General features: G+C 41.8%; 1 protein-coding gene across 1 annotated transcript; it reads right to left on the bottom strand.

Annotated features, from left to right (window-relative positions):
* Positions 1–1,212: 1,212 nt before the first annotated feature.
* On the bottom strand, positions 1,213–21,758 carry SLC26A3 (solute carrier family 26 member 3). Its single transcript, XM_048836319.2, has 20 exons — positions 21,589–21,758; positions 20,716–20,855; positions 20,470–20,580; positions 20,089–20,246; positions 18,709–18,873; positions 17,282–17,434; positions 15,120–15,202; positions 13,217–13,364; positions 12,970–13,083; positions 12,789–12,866; positions 11,069–11,164; positions 9,837–9,943; positions 9,146–9,215; positions 8,964–9,056; positions 8,238–8,333; positions 7,205–7,438; positions 6,128–6,182; positions 4,749–4,894; positions 3,465–3,530; positions 1,213–2,266 (listed from the first exon to the last, which is right to left on the bottom strand). The coding sequence occupies exons 1-20, from the start codon at positions 21,717–21,719 to the stop codon at positions 2,243–2,245; spliced, it is 2,268 nt and encodes a 755-aa protein (XP_048692276.2). The 5' UTR covers positions 21,720–21,758; the 3' UTR covers positions 1,213–2,242.
* Between the last annotated feature and the right edge of the window lie 936 nt (positions 21,759–22,694).

Genomic DNA, 22,694 nt, shown 5'->3' with positions numbered 1-22,694 from the left:
AAAATTAAAGAACAATGTCAGGTTAGCAGGGAAGTGAAAAGCTATCATCAAGAAATCAACTAGTGCTCCCTGTTGGCCCATATTTGGGCTCTTGCTTTTGTGTTTATCAGTAAATATGTGTGTCTCAGTCTTTGCATTGCTGTCAGCTAATGTGATGCAATGGAACTGTAATGCCATTATATAAGTAGGCTTGGGAGGATTAGATTTTTATTGGTAAATGTTGGTTGGTAAATGTCAATTTCACCATACACATACAAACCACAGAAAAAAATAACATCAGACACACTATCAGAGGCTCGTTCACCTGCACATCCACCAATGTGATATATGCCATCATGTGCCAGCAATGCCCCTCTGCCATGTACATTGGTCAAACTGGACAGTCTCTATGTAAAAGAATAAATGGACACAAATCAGATGTCAAGAATTATAACATTCATAAGGCAGTAGGAGAACACTTCAATCTCTCTGGTCACGTGATTACAGATATGAAAGTTGTGATATTAGAACAAAAAAACTTCAAAACCAGACTCCAGCAAGAGACTGTTGAATTGGAATTCATTTGCAAATTGGATACAATTAACTTTAGGCTTGAATAGAGACTGGGAGTGGCTAAGTCATTATGCAAGATATATTTCCCCTTGTTTTTTCCTACCCCCCCTCCCCTCAGAGGTTCTTGTTAAACCCTGGATTTGTGCTGGAAATGGCCCACCTTGATTATCATACACATTGTAAGGAGAGTGATCACTTTAGATAAGCTATTACCGGCAGGAGAGTGGGGTGGGGAGAGAGGAAAACCTTTTGTAGTGGTAAACACCCATTTTTTCATGTTTTGTGTGTATAAAAGATCTTCTATACTTTCCACAGTATGCATCCGATGAAGTGAGCTGTAGCTCATGAAAGCTTATGCTCAAATAAACTGGTTAGTCTCTAAGGTGCCACAAGTCCTCCTTTTCTTTTTGAGAAAAAAATATTTCCATTGATGATAACTGAAATGTACAGATAGGCAAAGTAAGAAAAATGCTGCTTAAAAACTTTTTAGAGGTGACGTAACAAAATATCAACATCTCATGTCAAAATATACAGTTTTATAAAGGTTTAACTTTTTGAATGCCAAAGTCTGTTGTCATTAAATAATTATCGTCTGTCTCCCCGTAATTTCCCTCAACTCTGAAAAATTTAAATAGGTAAAAAAGGCTTAAACCCCATAACTCTGTGCAACTGGGAAAATTTTATTTGATAAAAATCAAAAAAGATGCTTAAACATCAGTATTATCTGCTGAAGTTATAACAAAATATAGAAATTAATTCTGCCAAGCCTATTATATAGGTAAGACTACTATCTAGCACCTGGCTGGGTGAAGCTATTTTTGGCATCTGGTGGAGCCAAATAAAGTGGAATTTTCACAATCCTAGGATGTAGTTCTAGCAAAGTATAGCCGCAGTTTACTATTTTCAATCCTCTGTAAACTTTTGGATAACAATAAACCAGTGTGCCACCCTGTTTGTGTCTACGCCGATCTGCGTACACACAGAGCTATTAAAATAATTATTTAACCATTCACTATAAATGTTCTCTCTTATCCTGTGTTTTGTCTTGTGCATTTTATATCAGCTTGAGCCAAATAAAGGTATCTTTGCTGAGTTTGTAAATGGCTGTGTACATTTGCTGCACTATATAAATATTTCATAATAACCATGTGACTCACTTTACAGACATTTGTGGAATAAAATATTGGGCTGGTCAATTTAAAGATAATTCAGTCTAGAAGGATATCTCATAGGACCCGAAAGGAACTTTAAATAAATTATGTACAAGTTGAAGATACAATGTGACAGTCACCTATTAGAATATACTATATACATTACAAGATTTCAAACAGTTATAAGAACACAGTATATACTCTCGTTATTATACCAGTTGTCTATAAACTGTTTGACTAATATACACGTATATACACACATATGTACAAGTGGTGTTAACATTGCTTAAACCACTTTTTCTCCTTTGAAAGAAGAGAAGTCAGAGTATAAAATCAGAAAAACTACATAACTTTAGCCTAAATATATATATATATGTAGTGTATAACAAGCCTGTTCCAAAACTTGAAACATAATCACATGTAATAAAGTCCCTTATACAATGTATCAGCATATCTACAACTGTCTTCATATGCTGTACATCTGCCTTCATCTTCTGTAGCTGAAAATCTGGTTGTTGGATGATGTAATTCGGGTAGAATTAGAATTTTGTTTCTGTTGGCATCTGTGGGAAAGAAACAAAGAAATAAATATCACTTCTGGATAAAGACGTTTTTATGTATCTACCTTTCACTAAGCTATGCAGGAGGATTTTCCAGTCTAAGAGCATGCATGGAAAGATGGGGTTTAACATTTCCAATCTCAATTATATTACCCTAAGTGGCAATTCTGCTGCCCACTATTTTGGGGATATTTCCCTCTCACTCCTTTACAGACTATCTTTCTTGAGGCCGACCCTCCAACCGCAATTACAGTCAGACGCCTGGCCATCAAATCCAGCAGCTGTATATGGCATTTGGGTAAGTGAGAATAATACTGTGTAGAAGAAGAGGAGCTCACTAAGCACATCTCCTGACATCCTTGTTTGGGGCTCATTTACAGAAAAATTTTTAAGGGCAGGTGCAACCTGAAACCATCTGTCTTTGGCTGAGCCTGGATGTGGAGCTGTCAGCCAAGGTACAGCAGCGGATTTGATCTCCATCCCCTCCCTATACAGGCTCCGAGAGTGGACCTGCTCCAGCCACAGGATTGTAGGAATATTCAAGGGCTGGGAACCCTTGGGAAGAGTGTTGTAGTGAGGAGGGAGTTGGACAGATTCAGCATTGATAAGCAGAGCTTATCACATCAGCAGACCTCTCCCTGTCTCCCAATGTGGAAGCACATCCACCTGTTGCTAACCCAGAAAGCCATGGATAATTTGTCCTGGCTGGGCCATAAACCTCCTACTATAGCTGTGGTTTGCCTTAAATAAAATGCCAGCTACCAATCAGTGAAAAAGTTAAACAAACTGGATGGCTCATGGGGATGGAGCCTTTTACCCTGAGGGGTCACTTTTTGAGTCTGACCAGGTGGTCTGTGATTGGAAATTATCATCCTCTGTTGGTGGCTCATGGGAGCAAGTTGGCCATCTCAGTCCCTATGGCAGTGCTGAAGCCATAGCCAGAACTGGCACCTTTGAGCATGAAGAGTGAGTGGGCTTGGAGTCTGAGCTGCTCTCAGACCCCTAGGGGTGGGTACAGGACACAAGGCAGAACACAGTGCGGCTAGTGCCTGTGCTTTCTCTTCCCTCTGAGTCCTGGGAGCTGGTGAGGCGGCACCTTTCACAAGTGCTTGACTTCAGCCTAAAAGTGTTTAAAAAGTGAAAGTGCCGTTGATCTTCTGTTGCTGCTGACATGCAGGGGGGAGCGAGGGGGCGGCCTTACCGTGTACGCCCGGTTGCGTAAATCGCCGTTTGTATTGATAATATAATGATCACTGCTTTCCATCTCCTGCAGTGAACAGAGGGGCTCAGGGTTAGGAAATGCTCTCCACTTCCCTCTCGTTTTAGCTAATTTCACAGGTAATATTGCGCTAAAGACTCAGAAAATGTGACTCTTGAGACTCTTGGCCGTCGTGTTCCCTCTGTCTGTGGCGCTGGAGCGGACAGACTCCTGCTGGAGCAGGGGTTGGTGGGGTGGAAGTGCGTTCTCTGCGACACTCTTCCTGCCCCTCCTTCCAGCCTACTCTGCTGGAGCTTGCTTTGCTCCACCGCACTGTGGAAGCAGGATTGGGAGAGGGGGTGGTGCTGCTCCCTGTGGCCTCATCCCTTGCTTGCCCTGCAGCATCCCATTCAGAAATCTAAGTGGAAATGAGGTCTTGTCTACACACAAAAGTTGCACCAATTTAACTGACTCACTTTAGAAGCTATTTAAATTGGTACCATTGGTGTGAACACCCTTCAGTTGGTTTAAGAGTGCCTTATATGGATTTAATTTGAGCTGATTCCTTACTGAATGAAGCTAAATTTATATTAGCTACTTTTAATCTAATGTAAAAGAGGTCACACATGGGGCTTGTACCAATTTAATTACATCAGTTTCTAAACCAATTTAATTAAATCAATGCAACTCTTGAGTGTAGACAAGGCCAGAATCCAAATCAAAGCATCATCTCCTCCCCTGAGTCCCTCCTGCAATTGCTGCTGTAGGTCAACCATGCAGACCACTCTCTGCAACCCTGGAGGAGCCAAGTTCATAGAATCATCATAGAAGGTTAGGGTTGGAAGGGACCTCAGGAGGTCAACTAGTCCAACCCCCTGCTTGAAGCAGGACCAATCCCCAATTTTTGCCCCAGATCCCTCCAATGGCCCCCTCAAGGATTGAACTCACAACCCTGGGTTTAGCAGGCCAATGCTCAAACCACTGAGCTATTCCTCCCCCCTAAGTTGCCAGCAGGGAGGGGAGATAGGCTGGTTCTCCAGGGACCTGGGAATTCCCTTTACTGTGGCTCCATCAGAGTGAAAGGCCACACCCCTGCCTTTATTGCAGGCCTCCTAGTCCTGTCCTCTCAAGGTGACAGTTTCAGGGGAACTCCACTGCATGCAATTTCCTGGGAGGTGTCCCAGTAGGAGGGGACGATGCAGTCCCTTGAGACTATGTAAACAACTGGACTGTGAGCAATTTAAGGTGTTACTCCAGAGAAGAATGAACACATAGCACAGTGGTTACCTTTATGGGTTTCACCGTTGGTGAGTAGACTTCATTCTTTTTTACCAAAATGTGTAAAACAGCATCATGAATGCTGATGAAAAACATGGAGGCCTTAATCTCCTCATCAAAAAATGCACATCTTTCCAGCTTGTCCAGGAAGCCATCTGCAGAGAAACAGAATCAAACCACAAACCAGTGACTGATAGGCATGCAGTCATCAAGACAAAAATGGATCCTCAGTGTATCCTTTGAATGAGCACACACAATTTTCTATCAAAGTGGGTTAGTTTGGCTGCCTCAAGGCCTGATTCTCCACTGCCTTGACCCTTAGGCATTTGCTATGCTAAGTGGGCACCAGATAGTACCATTCTCACCTGGTACCATTTCATATCCATCCTTTGTGCACTTTGCACAGAAGAGACAATACAAGGTGCATGGGAGAGGAGAACTGGCCCTTGTTGTTTTGTCTCCTCATTTAGGCCCCATCCTGTGGTGCCTTATGCTAACTTGTAAGGACCAAAAAGTTTACAAGCAATGTGGTGGGGGGTTGGAGAAACCCCACCTACGGGCTCTATGCAATCTTCGCATCGTGCATGAGACCTTCATGGCAGGTCTCCACAGCACACTGGGGATGGGGCATGGGCAGTGTGTCCATGTACAGTCTGGCTCCATATGGCTGTAATTCTGCATACCCTGTGTCCGCTATGGCCTGCAATACTGGGACACGGTTGGTCTGTGTGGGTTCCTGAGGCTTCACTCTTAGTTTGAGTTCCCCAGCTACCTGTATAGCACATGTGAGCCCAGCCCTTTTACGCAGGCTCCCTTTGCTGTCCCAGGACTGGGCGCTCACTAGCTTTCAGGAGGAAACGCAGAGAGAGCATAGGCAGAGGAGATATTTTTTATCCCTCTAAGTCTGAATATTCACAAGTGGCCTGAACCTCACTCTGGTGGGGTGAGGGAAATGGAAGGATGGGGAGATCTAAGATGGAGGAAACTGTGAGGGTACAAAACCCTGAGAGGGGAAAAATGAACCCATGGGTATTTAAGGTGGCTGCAGATATTTTTATGCATCTGGGTCCCATTTCCTCTTATCCACCGTAGGTTGCAGTTACATGAAAGGCTGACGTTAGCCAGTAAAAGTTGTATCTCATTTCAAGTCTGTTTAGTTTGGCTTGTTAGTTTTAATCAGTTAAAGTCAGTACTGCTGATTCCTGCAAGACTCTTTTAATTTGAGTCTGACTAGATGCTTTTAAAGATTCTTTTAATATAAACATTTGGTTTGCCCCTTCTAACTATGCAGGGAAAGCAGCGAGCTGACAGAAGAGGCATAACTGATACATGTCCATCGAGCAATTTGGTTGCTTAAAAACAAGATTGACAGAAGTGGAAGAACTTACCTTGTGCTCCCACAATATACACATCCACATCAATCCGGACAAAGTCTTTTAAAGTCTGTTAAACAGAAAGCAGGCGTTGCTTAGAGACTAATTGTTTTGCCATGAACTCAACAGCAATGACAGTGATTGTCTATAGTAAAATAGCGTTTGTATTTTGAGCACAAATAAATGGATTTAGGCTGCCATTGGAGTTAGTGACAAAATTTCCATTAACTTGAATGGGTGCAGAATAGGTTCTTTAGATTGATGCTGAACTTCGAAGCCAACCTTCTTTTGTAAGATAAATTAAAAAAGAATTTATAATAATATATTTTAAGAAAAGGATCAGTATGAAATAATATTGATAAGAGCTGAAAATGAAAATCTTTGATGGAAAGACAATGCCCCAGTGTGGTAAAGCATCATTGCTCCTATTTTATAGATGAAAAAACTGAGATTCCAAGAGTTAAAGGACAGAATTTTCAGACATAAAGCTCAAACAGAGCTGCAATTACTACTAAAGTTAATGGAAGCTGTGGGTGCTCAGTTCAAAAGAAAATAAGGCTACTTTATAGGTGCTTATATCTGAAATTTTTGACTGTGGAAGTTGATGGCAGAAACAGGAACAGAATCTAGGTGTTCCAATTCCCCATCCTATGTTTAAAACCCGAGTCCATGATTCATACCTTATAGCTGTAAAACTTCCAGAACTGTTATCAGTTCAAGAAAGGAGTGTATAGCCATTGATATAACTGATTGGAAAATTTAGATGAAAATGAAAAAAAATAGTTTTCATCAAAGTTTTCCATGGAAAATTTACACTTTTTGTCCAAAAAATGAACACTGATAAGTTTTTGATGAAAACTCAACATTTTCCATGGAAACCAGACACTTTCTGTGAAAAATTTCAGATAGTAGCAAACCCAATTTTCTGTGGAAAAATGGTTTTGATGGAAAATTTTCAACAAGCTCCAACCATTGAGTCTTTATGCAATCTATTACTGATCTCCTATGCACATAGAGGCGTATCTTTAAGAAACATAGTACATTTTTTCTACTTGTAAGCCCTGACTAGTTGTTTCATGAAAGGTAATTTACCGATTTGAGGACTCTCAAGGCAGAAACATCAAAAAATGATACTGCTGAGAAATCAAGAATGAGGCTGTGGATGTCAATTCTGGGCACAGTGATGTTGGGAGGAAGTTCTGCATTCCAGTCAATTTGAAATGGTAAGTCTGCCATGTTAGTAGGCTGATCCAGCTCCTCTATTTTATTGTTGTCCAATTCTTCATCAGATTCATTCAGACCATTAACAGTGCAAATAAAGGATTTCTGTATTAAAGAGAAGAAATGGCCACAGTAAACATTACAGCCTCAGGTGTTGTCCAGTGATAAGAGAACACACTGATGTGTACACTTGAATAGCATACTGAGGCACTGGAGAGCTGAAGCACTGATTGAATGCATCATGATTCGCTATTTGTGCTTCACACTGGAAGGAATTCTATCTCCCTGTAGTTAGGAGCCATTTTGAGATTTCTGTTTTGTTCTAATTAATCAAGGTTTTAGAGCATGCTCCAGAGTCCACTGAATGGTAAGACTCCTCTGACTTCAGTGGGCTTTGGGTTAGGCCCATAGAAAGTGTGAAGGATTTTTCCTCAGAGAAAACCAAGTACCAGCTGTGAGTCAACATTAACTATAGGTCAAAACTTTTTCTCTTTGGGATCTGGTTCTACAGTCTGAGGGCAAACAAAGCTCCTTCTGAAGACAAGAGAACTTTGCCTAACATTAATGCTGCAGACTGGGGACCAGGGTATTTATATTTAACAAGCTTATTTTTTAAGCCTGTATTTAATTTAACAAATGGTAATATGTGGTAATACTTATCCACCCTTACATTATATTGACATGGGGAGAGTCTCAAAGGCACAGTGGGCAGTTAGGTACCGACGCCCAGATCCTCAAAGCTATTTAGGGGCCTAATTCTGCCCTTTGAGGATTTGGGCCTCAGCTCCCCCTGAAAGTCCATGAAAATAAGATTCCCAAACCTCCCATGTGCCTTTGAAAATATTTTCCCTAATTTATACCTCTCATCTCTGCTAGATAATAAGCTACATAATATAATACTTACAGGTGTCATTTGCAGCTCTCCTTTGTTCAGCATCTTTCTGATTTTCTTCAGAGCTTTATTGCGTTTGCGCAACACCCGCAATGGATTAAAACCAACCTGCAAAATAACATCTTGATTAACATTCCAGATTTCTTTTTATACAAACAAAAAAAATCCCAGTATCCTTGGATCTGAGAGAGGACTTGATATTATTCTAAAAAGTGATTAGTACTAGTAAATTCTTGGAGAGTGACCAAGTAAAAAAAAAACTCCAAACAAACCTTACATGAATTTACTATTGTGAATTAAAGTCAAGTACAGAACTGTCTTAAGAAAGATAGTTTGTTGCATTTAAGCAAATGATATGAATCTCCAAACCAGATTCTCATCTCACTTACACTGTGGTAAATCTGAAGTTATTCTTCTGGACACAGTGGTTCCATTGTTTAAAATGGATTAACATGGTGCAACTGAGATTAGTGTTGGGAATGGGCCACATCCACCCTGACTGAATTGAATTGGCCTCGTTAGCACTAACCCCCCACTTGGTAAGGCAACTCCCATCTTTTCATGTGCTGTATATTTATACCTGCCTACTGTATTTTTCACTCCATGCATCTGATGAAGTGGGTTTTAGCCCACGAAAGCTTATGCCCAAGTAGATTTGTTAGTCTATAAGGTGCCACAAGGACTCCTCATTGTTTTTCAAAGGAATTCATTTAAAGTGATTGCCAAGAAAAAACTTACAGCGGTGATAAGTTTGTCCTGAAAGAAGTCAATATTAGCAAAGAAGATCGGGGCCGGGCAGCTGAAAATCTTCACTCCCTCTGGCTCATATATCTACACAACAAAGTGAGGGCATTACATACAGGTGTCTATTGCACAGAAATGCATGCAACAGATGATGTAAATAATATACAGGCTCTTACATCTACATAATCCTTTCTGTTTTTGTAGATGTTGCTTCTTCCAACATTTGCCAAAAGAGTGCACTTTGGACTGCAAACAAATGCAAATCAAGTTATTTATAAACCATGCTGGAACATAATGGACTGAACAATTGCTGTTGTCTTAAAAGTCTTATCTTGCTGTTGGAAAGCTGTACTGCCTTAATGGCTGATCAAATAAAATGATCTCAGCATTATAATAATTGTACTGGTCATGGAATCAATCTAAGAGCCTTTCACTCTAAGAAAGAAAATTAACTATGAAAAGTAAATTCAAATGGGAGAAGAGTATCTATATTGACAGAGTGCTGTAGCTTATTATGGGCCAGACTGTGAACCCTGTACTCTTATTGGCAAGCGTTATGCACATAATTAGAATAATACTTAGCTATATAAGAGCTAGGTATAATTATTATTATCTAGATTATATAGTCCCATTGAAGTGTGATTCACATGCCTTTTCTCATTACCAGGGAGCAGAACACAACATTCCCATTGCTTCCCCTTGACTTTTATAATATTTAGTGTCCAGAATTATCTCCAAGAATTGATTTTGAGTCCAAAGTTGCAGGCCAGATATAGGCCTGGAAAATTTGGTCCTCTATGTCTTAAATGAGTTTATTTTCAACATGCAGTCTTGATAGGGTTTACATTATATTTAACATTTACTTACAACTGTGTGCGGAACACTATGGTCAGGAGTTCAAATCCTATTGAGACTCCTAGTCCAATAGCAAGCCCCAGTATTACAGTACATAGGAAAGTCACAATCCATATCATCTGTAAAAAATATACACAATTTCAGATGTTATAGTTTCACTAGGAAGCAAGAGTATAAACCCAGATAGGGAACCCAGAAACTCCGGGTCTGATCTGGACTGTGCCTATGCTCTTGGGTAAAAATCTTTCTTAGTTAACAGAACTGAGAGAGTGAGATTTACCAGTCTCATGGGAGTGCTGGAAGGATAACTTAGTTCGTTAATGCTGGAAAGTCTTTTTGAAGCTGAATTCTGTATAACAGATGTGAAGTGCTGATATATTAAAAAAGCATGACTTTGTATACAAAGCTAGTTGAATGCTCTTAAAAATATCTGGCAAAAGGAAAAGGTAGAATGTAAATCATGATATAGGGAAAGGTAATATTTGTGAATATAATCTTGTGTCGAGACAGTAAAGTTTAGCAACTGTGAATGTATTTAATTGAAAACTGGAAGTATTTAAATAATAATTATAATAACACTTGGCATTTTTTATCAGAGGCCTCAAAGTGTTTCATCGGGGGGGTAAAGATCCACATCCTCATTTTCGAGCTGGAAAACACTGAGGTCCACAGTAGCTAAGTAACACAAAAAGTGAGTGGCACTGTTAGACACTGAACCCAGATCTTCTGATTCTTAGAGGTATGCCTTGTCTACTGGCAATGCTGCCTTTCAGTCATTTCTATAGCTTTATCATTAGCAGTAATTGCCAAGCTACACTGTAAGCAATGTTCTCCACTTGATTCATTTACATAGCTCTCATTGGCAGTAGTGGGAGCTACATACATGTATTGAAGTGAAAATAGGTCCAGAAATGTGTAGCCAACAGGCCAAATATTTATCAATCTTTCTGTCACTTCTTTATATAATTGATTTTGAATGGTGGGAATTTTTTTAATGAAGAAGACTGATGAAATGGGTGAATGTGAAGATTAAAGAGAGAGAACTGAGCTAAAAGAGATGAGACTGAGTGAAAAAACATTTGAAAAAAAATCATGTATAAAAATAAAAATGCAGATCAGAGATATGTTCAATGCAGTAAAGCAAGGCAAGCTATTAAAAATAAACTGAATCTTTAAGAGAATTTGCAAAATAAATGCCTGCGCAATTGGATTTTATTTTTAAGTATAAATTGGCTGCTACTTACACAGTCGTATTTGTCCTTTTTCCATAAAACACCTATTTCTTTGAACTGCATAAGCATCCCCTTCAAATTGCCGAGAGCCAAAGCTGCAAGGACTGACTGTTAAAAACACAAAACAGAGCAAATGCCGAATGTTATAATGACAAGATTCTAGTAATAGACCCAGAGCCTGGGCTGGAAGATAATGGGTTCTTCCTACTACATTGACGCTATGGGCCAGGATGTGCCATTAAGATAGAGCACTGTATTAGGTGGGGTGCAGATGCCTTCTGCACTTCCCTTTAAGATAGTGGAGCATGTGCTTCTATTTGTGGCTGGCCTGCTGCACTGGCCAGTGTAGAAGAGGGTGGGGCCACAGCAGTGGAGGTGCCAGTCTTTGTGAGCAGGGCAGTGGTCGGTCATTGGTGGCACTGACCACACAGAGCAGCACTCTCCATTCTGGCCTGGTACAGAGGGGAGGCCCCCAGGGTGGGCTGGAAGATGGAGCATGAGCCCACCCTACATTCACCCAGCTGTGGTGACTCCTGTCCCGCAGGGTTGGACCTGGGTATTGTGGGTATTTGTGAGTACTGTGACCTGGCACACAAGGTCACAGTGCCATTCAGGTTTGGCCCAGCCACTCCTCTGTCATGATGGAGAGCTGGCTGGGCCAAGTTGGACTGAATAGCATTATGACATGGCACACAGGGTCACGGCTCCATGTTGACCCTGTGTGCTATGTCACAACATATGGAACAGGGAGTCTGGCCCAGCCCTGTGGGACAGGAGCCACTACTGCCAGGGGAGTGTGGGGTAGCCCCATGTGAAAATTTGTGTTGTAACCTTCTTTTGTCAGTTGCACAACGTTCTTGAAAAAGGTGCCACATATACACCTAAAGGCTACTGGGGGGGAGGTAGGGGGCAGTTGCCTTCCATTAGCTCTGCCACCAGGTTTTTCATTGTCTCTTCTTCCTCCTTCTCCCTCCCCTATTTCCTTTAGGCCCCTAGCAAGGAGCAGTCCCGGGGCTCAGGAAAGACCAGGGGTTGCATCTGAGCATGGCCCCTTAGCTGGAGAAGCAAGTGGCCTGATTAATGAGAATCTGGTCTTATCTATATGGGAGTTTATGTGTTTATTTCTGTGATGTTTGGGCGTCCATGCCGAAGTAGCGTATCAGTCTGTACTAACTTCTCTGCAGGTTCCCTAAGGGGCTGGGGAGAAAGGAGAGGAAAGTTGCATGTCCGTATCGGTCCCATCCCTTATGACAGATGTCCTATAGAATTTAACAGGCATAGGATTATGTGGAAACTTCACAGGCTTCTGCAAAATTACTCTAAAACTCTATAGCATTGACTAGAGAATGAGATCCATGCTATGGATTTTTGATCTTACTATAAATTTCTATATCATGGACATAATTTCCTATGTAATTATCAGAGGGTTCAAAACACCTCTTGAAGTGTTACCATTTTCTATTAAACTCTATTGGCTAGAAATCACTTCCGCCCCATACACTTGGGGTTCAGCGAAGGAGCAGCTGACCCTTCCCATCCGTCCATGCAGGCAGGGACAAATTCACATTTGGAAAGTTCCCTCCGTGCATTGAGCTGGGGAAAACAATCAGGCCCTGACATAATCCTGTCCTGCTCCCCCTGAAGTCAATAGCAAAACTCCTGTTGACTCTAGCTGGAGCAGCATCAGGTCCTTGATGAGCAGGGATAAATCCTACACAAAAGTAGAGAATACCTTCTGTAATGGTTCCAGGAGAAATCCAATGGCCAGGATGACAATCATGACAATGACAGCAGAGAGAAGACCAGCAACCTGTGGAAGAAAAGGACTTCACCATAAGTCTGTATCCTAGAGCACTTTGTGCAGCTAGTGTCATGTGGCATTCAGCTCTGTCAACATCTTGTATTTGCAATACCTGTGTTTTGCCTCCTGTGCTTTCCTGCACACCTGATCTTGACAGCGATGTACTTGCAGCAAATCCGCTGAATACTCCGCAAAATATGTTACTCAGGCCAAAGGCAATTAATTCCTAACAGAATAATGAACATGAAGTTTTTGAAAGAAATAGTTCTGAAAAAATAGTTCATAAGCCAAAGCATTTCTAAAGCTATGTTCATTGGCAATGTATTATGGTCATATTGATTTAAATGTTTCTTGTTTACCTGGTTGCCATTTATGGGATAATCATACTTGACAGAATATACTTTAGCGACCGAAAAGGCTACGGCAAATCCAACAATCGCTATGGAAAAAGCCTCACCCACACAGCTTTGGAAAACCCTCATATCAAGTTGAACAGGAGGCTTAAATCTGTAAGAGAACCCAAAAGAGAGAACTGTCCCTTAACAGGGTGCTTAAGAAAACAGTACGGCAAGCAAAGCATTCAGTGAGCTTGGTGACAGTCCATCTCTTGTGCTATTTTAACTGTACACTTTTCTGTAGAGGTGGGACCAAAACATAATCTTGGATCTAAACACCAGTGAATTTCAGGGATGTTTGGCTCAGGATTGGGACTTTTCAGGTTGAGTCCCTTCCCTCCTAATCTGCAATCAGCTCAGTTTGGAATTCAATGACCAGGCTCTCTTTACTGGAAGTCAAATCCTGTGAGGTGTCAAGCACCTGTGATGAGAATTATTATTTGTAAGATACACACAAGGCCCTTCCTATGTCAAGGGCTGAATTGATGCTGAGGCTTTGCACAGGTCCTCTGCACTGGAGTGGATTTCGCTCTGTAGGGAAAACCTGCTGTGATTTGTTCTGGTTCTTTAGATAGTTAAATAAATATGTGCTAAGGAAGGCCAGTCACTAAATTTAGATCTCTTCCTTATTTCCTGCTCCCTGGCTTTTTGGACTGGAGCTTTTGCAGTCCAAGGGCAATAAAAAGACATTCTTCAATGAGCTGGTTTTTCAGTGCCCTTAAATTGATCAGTCTGAAATCTGAGGGTCAGGGCCTATTGAGCAGAAGTAGCTGTTCCTCTGCTGGCTTCATCCACTGAAGCATCAGTGACTGCGAGCACTGCCCTGCAGGGGCAGTCAGCAACATTTCTGTCATCAACAAAGGTTGCAGCAGTGTATTGTCATGTTTTGTTTCTTTCTCATTACACACTACTGTGCTTATATTCTAAATGTAGGTATTTATGCCCTACTTGTCATGAGGGATTTAGAGATGTTATAGTAATCTAAGCAAACTGAGTCATAATAATTTAAGGAATGCTGTATGTGACCTGATCAGTGGGGTGAAGTCATTATATATTTAGTTACAAGACTTTTTTACATGAATGTATTGTTCTAGTTTAATAAGGGGTTGTGGGGAAAGCAAGCAGGAGGTCAACACAATAATTACAGATAGGCAACCTCTCAAGAAACACATTAGACAACTACAGGACAATGGTCTACTTCTAGGCTGTTTTGTCAGGCTGAAAACTAATAGATCAAAGGGTTATAAATAGGTAACAAGCTCTCTTTGGAGAGCAAGACTGAGCTCAATTGTCAGGCACTATTGAAGGGGACAGGATTGCTTTAAGCAGACTATTTGGCTACTGGATGCCACTGTTATTGCTGCTGGAAGGAGCAGAACCACAGGCACTGAAGACAGGTCAGGCCTCTTGAGATAATCATAGTTGATCATAGGGGACTGCAGCTCAAGGACTGGTCTGAGAGTAGGAGAATTGCACAATTCCACTCTGAGATAGCTGACAGCCTGAGACCTGAGTCGGTGTTTGCTCAAATACCAGGATGGGGCAGAAGAGCAGTTAGGCAGGTAACTCTGACACCCCTTCTCCTTGTATTCATTTCACGCAACAAGGAATGAATGAATTAATTCTCAGTTTCTTGGAAGAAAAAATGCTTTTCATTACTGAATAGCTCTTATCTACTGAAAATTAGTCTATTGAAAGCTGTGATATTGTTGAATGCAAAAAGTTTACTTAACTGCTCAGAAGAAGTAAGTTTTTTATTAATGCAGAGTATTTAATTAGAAGGCAGAGATGGGTGAATTCTGTGCCTAAGTACTTGTTTAGAAAGAATATTGTGCTCCAGTGGAAAGTTTAAGAATTATACACTTACCCTTCTTCTAGTTGTCCTATTACATCAACTTGAAACTTCTCTTTGAAATTAAAGGCATAGGATATACCTGTTGCTATGACTGTCTGTAAGGTAGCAAAATTACCTACATTAGGAATTTGCAAATAAGACCACAAAAAAGTCACTATTTCAAACTATCCTTTCGCTTCTTCCTAGCAAACATTGCCTCTTTGATGTGCTTTCTAGTGGTAGATTAGGCCTCCAAAATTAGACATTTTCCTGCTATTCAGAGCCGAGGCGTAGCCAGCACAGGACATTTGGGTCGGCCCTGACTTCGGGTGGGCAATGACAGGGGGTGGGGGTAGGAGGAATCAGGGATCCAGGAGGGATTGGGGGAGCTCACCTCCCCTCTATCCCTCCAGCCAGCCTTGTGGGGGGGGCGATAAACACTCTGGCCAGGGGTTCCTCGGGGCCCTCGCATGCACCCAACTCTGGGAGGAGATGCCGCTCTCTAGCACATACGGCTCCTGGCACCCATCCTGGTCTCACCTCCCCACGCCAGGCCCAGTTCTCCAAGGCAGCAGGCCTGTCTTTTTTGAGGATCTCCTCTGCCCCTGCCTCCAGGTCACCTGCTCGCCTGCCCTCCTCCTGCTGCAGCGTGCATGTGTGGCGCACTCGTCTGATCTCCGCTGCTGCTGTCCCTCCCCTTCTGGTTGGGCTGGGGGCACCCAGTGTGCAGTGTCCTCCAGGTCTGGGCAGGGCTAGCACTGGGGCCGGACCAGAGCTGGGGGTGGGCCTGGATGCTACGTGGGTGGGCTACGGCCCACCTGTGGCTACGGCCCTGATTCAGAGGTAAGTTTTAGGTGTTACAGGTATGTCCATGTTCATAACCCACCCTGAGATTCCAGCAGATGTTCTCATTAGTGGTGGAATAAATCCCTACAAAATGGATATTTTCTGCTCTCCTTAAGTAAAAAAAGTACTACAATGGTCTATAGTACAACAGCAGTGTTTCTCAACCCTTTCCGGTTGGGGACCTCTTATTCAACGTTTTGTGACCCCATTACATTTACTATGAAAGCAAGAGTAAACACTGTAGCCATGATATGGGCTACATACTTTATTTGTGTGTGTGTTTTAAGAAGCTGATGGAGAATAATGGACCTTGAAGAATATAGGATTGGGAGAGTGTGACCATGGGATAGGGTCAACTGCATGGACATGAAAGGGGCAGAGCTACTGTAACTAACAGATCAAAGGGTTATAAATAGTTTGGTCTCAAAACCACTGAAAGTTTTGGCCACCTGTGGCAGGGTCTGCTCAGGCTTCCCCTCCCTCGCAGCTGCACCCTGCACTTAGGCTGGTCAAATAAAGAGTCTCAACGCCCTCCTGTGCTGATTCACCTTCGTGTCTTTATTTACAGTGCTCCCATTAGCCCCCAATCGCTATCCCTCAACAGATCCATCCTGGGGCCTTCTAGCCCTTGAGCCTTCCTTCAGTTGGCACAGAGGCAGAAATGCAGCCCTCCTCTCCCCCTACCAGGCTAGCCCTGACTGAGCTTTTCTCAGGACTTATGTAATCGTCCCAGTACTCAGCACAGCTATCTCCACTTGGCTCAGCCTATTCCTCTGGGCCAGCCCTCTTTAGGGCCTGCAGCTGAGCCCCCTGCTGAGTGCCTGGGCCCCTGTACTTGGCCACCTGCCAGGAAGCAGGGTGTGGCCAGCCCCTTTTAGCAGGGCATTCACGGGGCTTACCTCTGCCCTGCCACATCCCCAAAGTTATTCTGGAAATCTTATTTATTGATTTATTGATTTTGCTTTAGCTTGTAATAACATTTTCAAGCCCCGTGGCCCCCCTGGCAGTTGCGACCCACCAGTTGAGGAATAGTGCTCTGCAGTAGGCTTCCAGTAGAATGCAGTAGTACTTGATTTTAAGGGAAGTGTCTGATTTTACAGATAAATCAGACAAAACATTTCACGAATAATACTTTTCTCTCTAAAGTTATGTTAAATTATAAAACAGTGAAAGAAATGTGAAGCACATAATGATATCTCTGTCAGGATATCTGAAACCCACAATGGTTTTTGTCAAAGACAGAAAGCAGACAGTAGTTGAGAAGAAGACTTTAGTACATAGAAACAGGTTTAAAACTCTGCTTTGGGTGGCACTATACACTTGAAATAAGGAAGTGGAATAATCCTTACCACAAAGAGTTCAATTGGGATGGGCACTGGTAGTTTGGCTTTGAATCGCTCATTAACTTCTTTCACCGCAAACACAATGAGCAAGATAATGAGTGCTGTGACAAGATCTGCAATGTTTGTGTTCGTGATCTGCCCACCAATCTTTCCCAGAGTCTATAGAATTAAAAAGAAAGAGTGCTTTGAAATAGGCTGCCTTTGCTTGATGCAGTGGGCATCACTTTTCAAAAAAAGAAAACATATTTATTTTTCTTTAATTATTATTTTAGTTAGGATTTAGTTCTGGTGGAATGGTCTGGACTGAGACTCCTGGCGAGCAAAAAATGATATTTATCCACAGATAGACAACAGCAATGCTAGCTTCTCCACAATGACCCTCAAACCTGACTTCCTGGTCTCATCTCTAGGGGTGAGATGGTATATCTGTTTCCATGCCCTCTACTTAGGTTATCTGCTGAGACTGCTACCAGCGTGTGTGAGGAATTGTGATACATATACTTGCCAGCCAGGAACTGGATTGAGAACAACAAACAGCTTATTACATTTAGGTAGGGTGACCAGATGTCCCGTTTTTAAAGGGACAGTCCCGTTTTTTGGGACTTTTTCTTATATGGGTGCTTATTACCCCCCCACCCCCCCGTCCCATTTTTTTACAGTTGCTATCTGGTCACCCTTCATTCAGGACACCAGCCAGCCATCTGGTGATAACAACTGTTGGCCACCACAAACCTGAGTCAGAGTGATACAGATAACATACAGGTGAAAGGCTCTATTTCCCAAATCCCAGGAAGTCAGACATTTTTGGGAAAAAAATAACTGAACGCATCAAAAAAATCTTCAGCAAGTCAGTTATTTCTTTCTTTGTTTCTTTTGATTTTTAATCATGCAACCAGACTCCGGGAGCTATACCCAAATGAAAGACATCTACAGTATTTTATTTATTTAGATTCCAGTCCAATAAGAATTGGTAGATATAAGTAAATGCCTGAGACAAAGCTGCCTGGGCTCTTAAGGACATGCTAACATATTGTAGAAAAGATCATAGAATTAGCCTATTTGTGCACCCAATACAATAGCTAAATATTTTGTGATAATAACACATCTTTTTGCAAAATTGCTTCCTTTTTTTTTTACTCTGAAGATTCGGTTGGTGTAACTACTTAGTGATTTAGAGTCTGATGTACTCTGCTTGTCTATGTAACCCACACACCTCCTGGGTGTGCGGCTCTGTCCCATCTAGTGGCACTGAGACTATTTAGAGAGAGAGTAATGAGGTCGCTTTAAAGCCCTAGCAAAAGGCCAAGTGGCTTTTAGCTCATGCAGTAGAGGCTCATGCATTTAGCGCTAGAGGTCCCAGGTTTGATCCCACCTGCCGACGACCAGGGTCTGTGGGTGTTGCATCATGTTGTTAGCAACTGAGGAATACTTACACAGAAAATTGAAAATGGCTCCTTACATCCAGTAACCGGGAGCTGGAGTATGAATTTCAGCTGAGACACCACAACATGGATAGCTGCAGCAGTAGTGAAACCACTGATTAATGACTGAGATAAATAAATAATTACGAATCCAATCTGTAGTGCTCCCAAAAGCAACTGTAACACAAAATAACCAATCATTTGTTAGATGTAGTTAGAAGAGACGCACCATATTGCTCACCCCAAACATTCAAAAATCATGATTGGGATTGGTTTATGAATCATGAGATTTTTTTAAAAAATAATACATTTTTAAAAATTTTTGCATTCTGGATTCTGAGCCTTTAGGGTTCACTTGGTTCATGTTTTCAAGCTTTTCTCTGCAACCAAGAGGATTAGAAACTTACTTTTTAAAAAAATGAAAGCTGAGATTGTCACCTAATCTCATGACTCCAAGAGCTGGGGCTTTAAGAAACACCCAAATATTGTGAGACTTGCATGACAGTGGGCAACAATGGAAGCATAAGTAACAACAGTCATTGCTACAGAAATCCTAACCCTCTGAGTTATACTTTGGATCCAAAGTAAGGGTATATCTACACAGCAAAGAAAAGCCTGCGGCTTGCCTGAGCCATCTGATTTGTGCTTGTGGGGCTTGGGCTGCGGGGCTGTTTCATTGCTTTGTAGAATTCTGGGCTCAGGCTGCAGCCCCAGCTCAGGGACCCTCCCACCTCACGCCAAGTCAGCGGGCATGTGCCAGCCATGGAATTTCTTGCTCTGTAGACATAACCTAAATGTCCTTGCTGTTAAGATTTTCAGTGTATCCATATGTCTTACACATTGTAAATCTTTCATGATGTGGACATATATATAAGCGTTCACTACACAAGGATGTGTTCTTCCGTATTATTTCCAGAACAAAATGGAACTAAATATATTTGTCTTCCTCTCTGACTTCATCCTTAAACTGTATTACTGTAATATGGAGCTTCCTTCAATATGACTGTTCACCTCACCAATATCATGGCTCCATTCTGTTCTCAGACATAAGAATATATATCACTGCCCCTCTAGGAAAAATCTGGGTAATGATTTTGCAATAAGTGGGGCATTCTGTGCTTGGATAGCCTGTGGGATTGGGCCCATGCACAATAATTGTTTTTAACAGAAATGTAGCAGCATATGAAAGGTGGGGCCATCCTTAATGCCCTTGTCAATAGCCTGCACGTCAATATCCGTAGAAGCTTCCAAATAGCTCACCCAGATGGCTCCTGGTCAATGGGACAGAATCACCCAGTCGGGACGATGATGGTGGTGATGGTTTAATTTATAATTTGAGGCTGGCAGTACGGAGGAAGGATAGATAGATAGATATCATCATGAGGTACCAACCTGAAAAATTCCAGCAAGGAGTGATACAGTTGCTGCCACCCGTATCTTCTCATCATCTAGTGCTGTAGAAGTCGTTGAAGTGCTGTTTCCAAAACTCTCCTCATCGACTAACTTCGTCACTACTTCTCCCACCATTATGCTCAGAACAGGGAACGGACCTAATTGACACAAAGCCATGCATTAAAGCTGGACGGGCAAAATATAAGTTTCCATCAACCACGATTTTATTTCACGTTTGAAAAAAGCTACAAAGCTTCCTCCCATGGCACGGTGTGTAATCAATTACATCTGGGGATTTTTATTTATCTTCAGCATGGAATTAAGAAGACGCAAGCTGTGACAGAGAGTGGAACAAACAATGTGCACTTTGACTTAACTTACCAACAGAGATATGTCTGGAAGTGCCAAAAAAGAAGTAGCCTATGACTGGGAAAAAGGCGGCATAGAGTCCGTACCCTGGGCGAACGTACACTAGTAAAGCAAATGCTAGACCTGTAATGATAGAAAACACAGGGAAAGTTAAGCCCATGTTACAGGTGCAAGTCTACAGGGTCTCTCAGCATGGACTTACGTGGTAGTTTGATCTTAGAAAAAACAAAAACAAAGCAAGTGTTTCCCAAAGATTACCTTGCAGGACAGCCACCAGCCCTGTGCTGATCCCAGAGACAAAGTCACTCAGGAGCCATTCCTTAACGCGATATGCTGGCAACCAGGAAGTTATAGGTAACAAACCAGTGGCAATATTCTTGGCCTTTTGTGGGGAACATCTGAAAATATGTGATAAGCCACAGTGCAGTCAGCTAACATCTTTGAGTCAGTCAATATCGAAACCTAATCTTGATAGCTGAAACTAATGGATAAGAATTTAGATTTCAGCCTGTCAGAGGTACCCAGTATGGAACAACCTGCCTGGGCCATAGCCTCACTGTTCCAGGAATATTTTTTGGCAAAAGAGTTTTTTCAATTTATTTTGGAACATTTGATGTTGAGTTTGAATAATGAGTTTTCATTTGTTTTGCTGTGATCACTCAGACATAATCGTGTAGTCATGTAGTCTGCCTCTTTTGCCCATTAATTATGAAGTCAGTCATTGTATATTTCACTACTTTCACTTTCATCCATTATCATTGTTCTTGGATATGACACTGTAGGGGGAACAAACATTTGACTCTCAACACTGGGATGACACATTCCTCCCTGGTGGGACTCCATTTACAAGAGTTACACTGGGGTCACCTGAGTTAAATGGATGGAGTTACCTCAGTACTGAACTGAACAGAGTTAAGGGATGAATTTGTCCCTCAGTGTTGAGAGTTAATGTTTGTTTTCTTCAGAATGGGAGAAGTAGATGTTGAAGAAACCACCACAAAAGCTGGGTGAAAGTCTTTACGAGACCAGCTGGAAGGAAGATTGTAAGGATGTAGTTCAGAATATTTGAGAGTTAGGAGGTAGCTCAGAGGATCTATTTCTAACATCAATATTTACAAAAAAGTTTCTTACCTAAAACATACCCTCAGATGATCCAAAAAGGTTTTATGGTATCTGTGCACTTTCTTATGTTCTTCACCAAACGAGTTCTCCGAGTATACTGGTCTGGCCACAACATACTGGTTGCCTACAGATTCAACCATTTTTCCTGAAGTGCTGGGTTAGGACGGAAGATTCTTATATATAGCTCTTTGACACTAGTCACTTAAAAACCTGAAAATAAATAACAGAATGTGCTTCTTAAACAACTCAGGGGGAGCATCATGAAGTGCACAGATGAGTGGACTCCAAACTGAGCATTACCACCTTTGAAGATCAAAAGAAACAGGATTAAGAAAGAGAAATTTTGCTTTGTCAGAGTGACCTCCTTCCCTCCCCCTCACATTGCTAGGGAACATGTCACTGGGGCGAGAAAACTATTTTTCCAAAAGAGACAGTCAGAATGTTGAGATTGGGTCAGGGTTTGCTTATCTCCCAGTCAATAGTTTACCAATAAAATCTACCTCAATCAAGGGAAACTGATTGTTTTAAAGACAATTTCCTGTTGTGACACTGAGTGTGAGGAACACTATGGGCTGCCAGGAAGTTTGGGAGCTCACTGAATATGACCTAGCAACCTAAGGAGTAAAGATGTGTCCAAGCCCTTGGAGTTTGTGAAAGTTTGGAACTGGAGTCAAACTTTTTGGCTTGGATCCACAGGTACTAATGAACGGCTCTACCCAATAATAAGGATAACTTCCTATATTATTTACTTCTAAGTAGATGTTTCCTTTACAGCTTCTTGCATGCTTCTTCCCCATGCACCTGCACAAATCTTCATCATAGTCAGCCCCTCAGTGCTATTTTCTATCCTGTTCCTCATGCATACTAATATTTAATTTGTCTACACTGAGCAGAAGTTTTTACTGAGCTGTCTGTCCACTATAATCCCTGGTCTTTTTCCTCAGTGGCTACAGGGAATTTAAAATGCAGCATTGTGAATGAGTAGATTATTATCATTCTTCCTAGAGGGGAATTACCTCGATCTTTTCAACAATTAATTTAATCTGCCATTGAGCTTGGGTAGGCTCCTCTGAAATTCTTCAAAGTTTTCCTAGTTCTGATTTGCCTAAATACGT

Source organism: Caretta caretta, chromosome 1 (assembly GCF_965140235.1).
Source record: "Caretta caretta isolate rCarCar2 chromosome 1, rCarCar1.hap1, whole genome shotgun sequence".
Classification (NCBI taxonomy): Eukaryota; Metazoa; Chordata; order Testudines; family Cheloniidae; genus Caretta; species Caretta caretta.
This window is presented reverse-complemented; position numbering and strand designations above follow the sequence as displayed.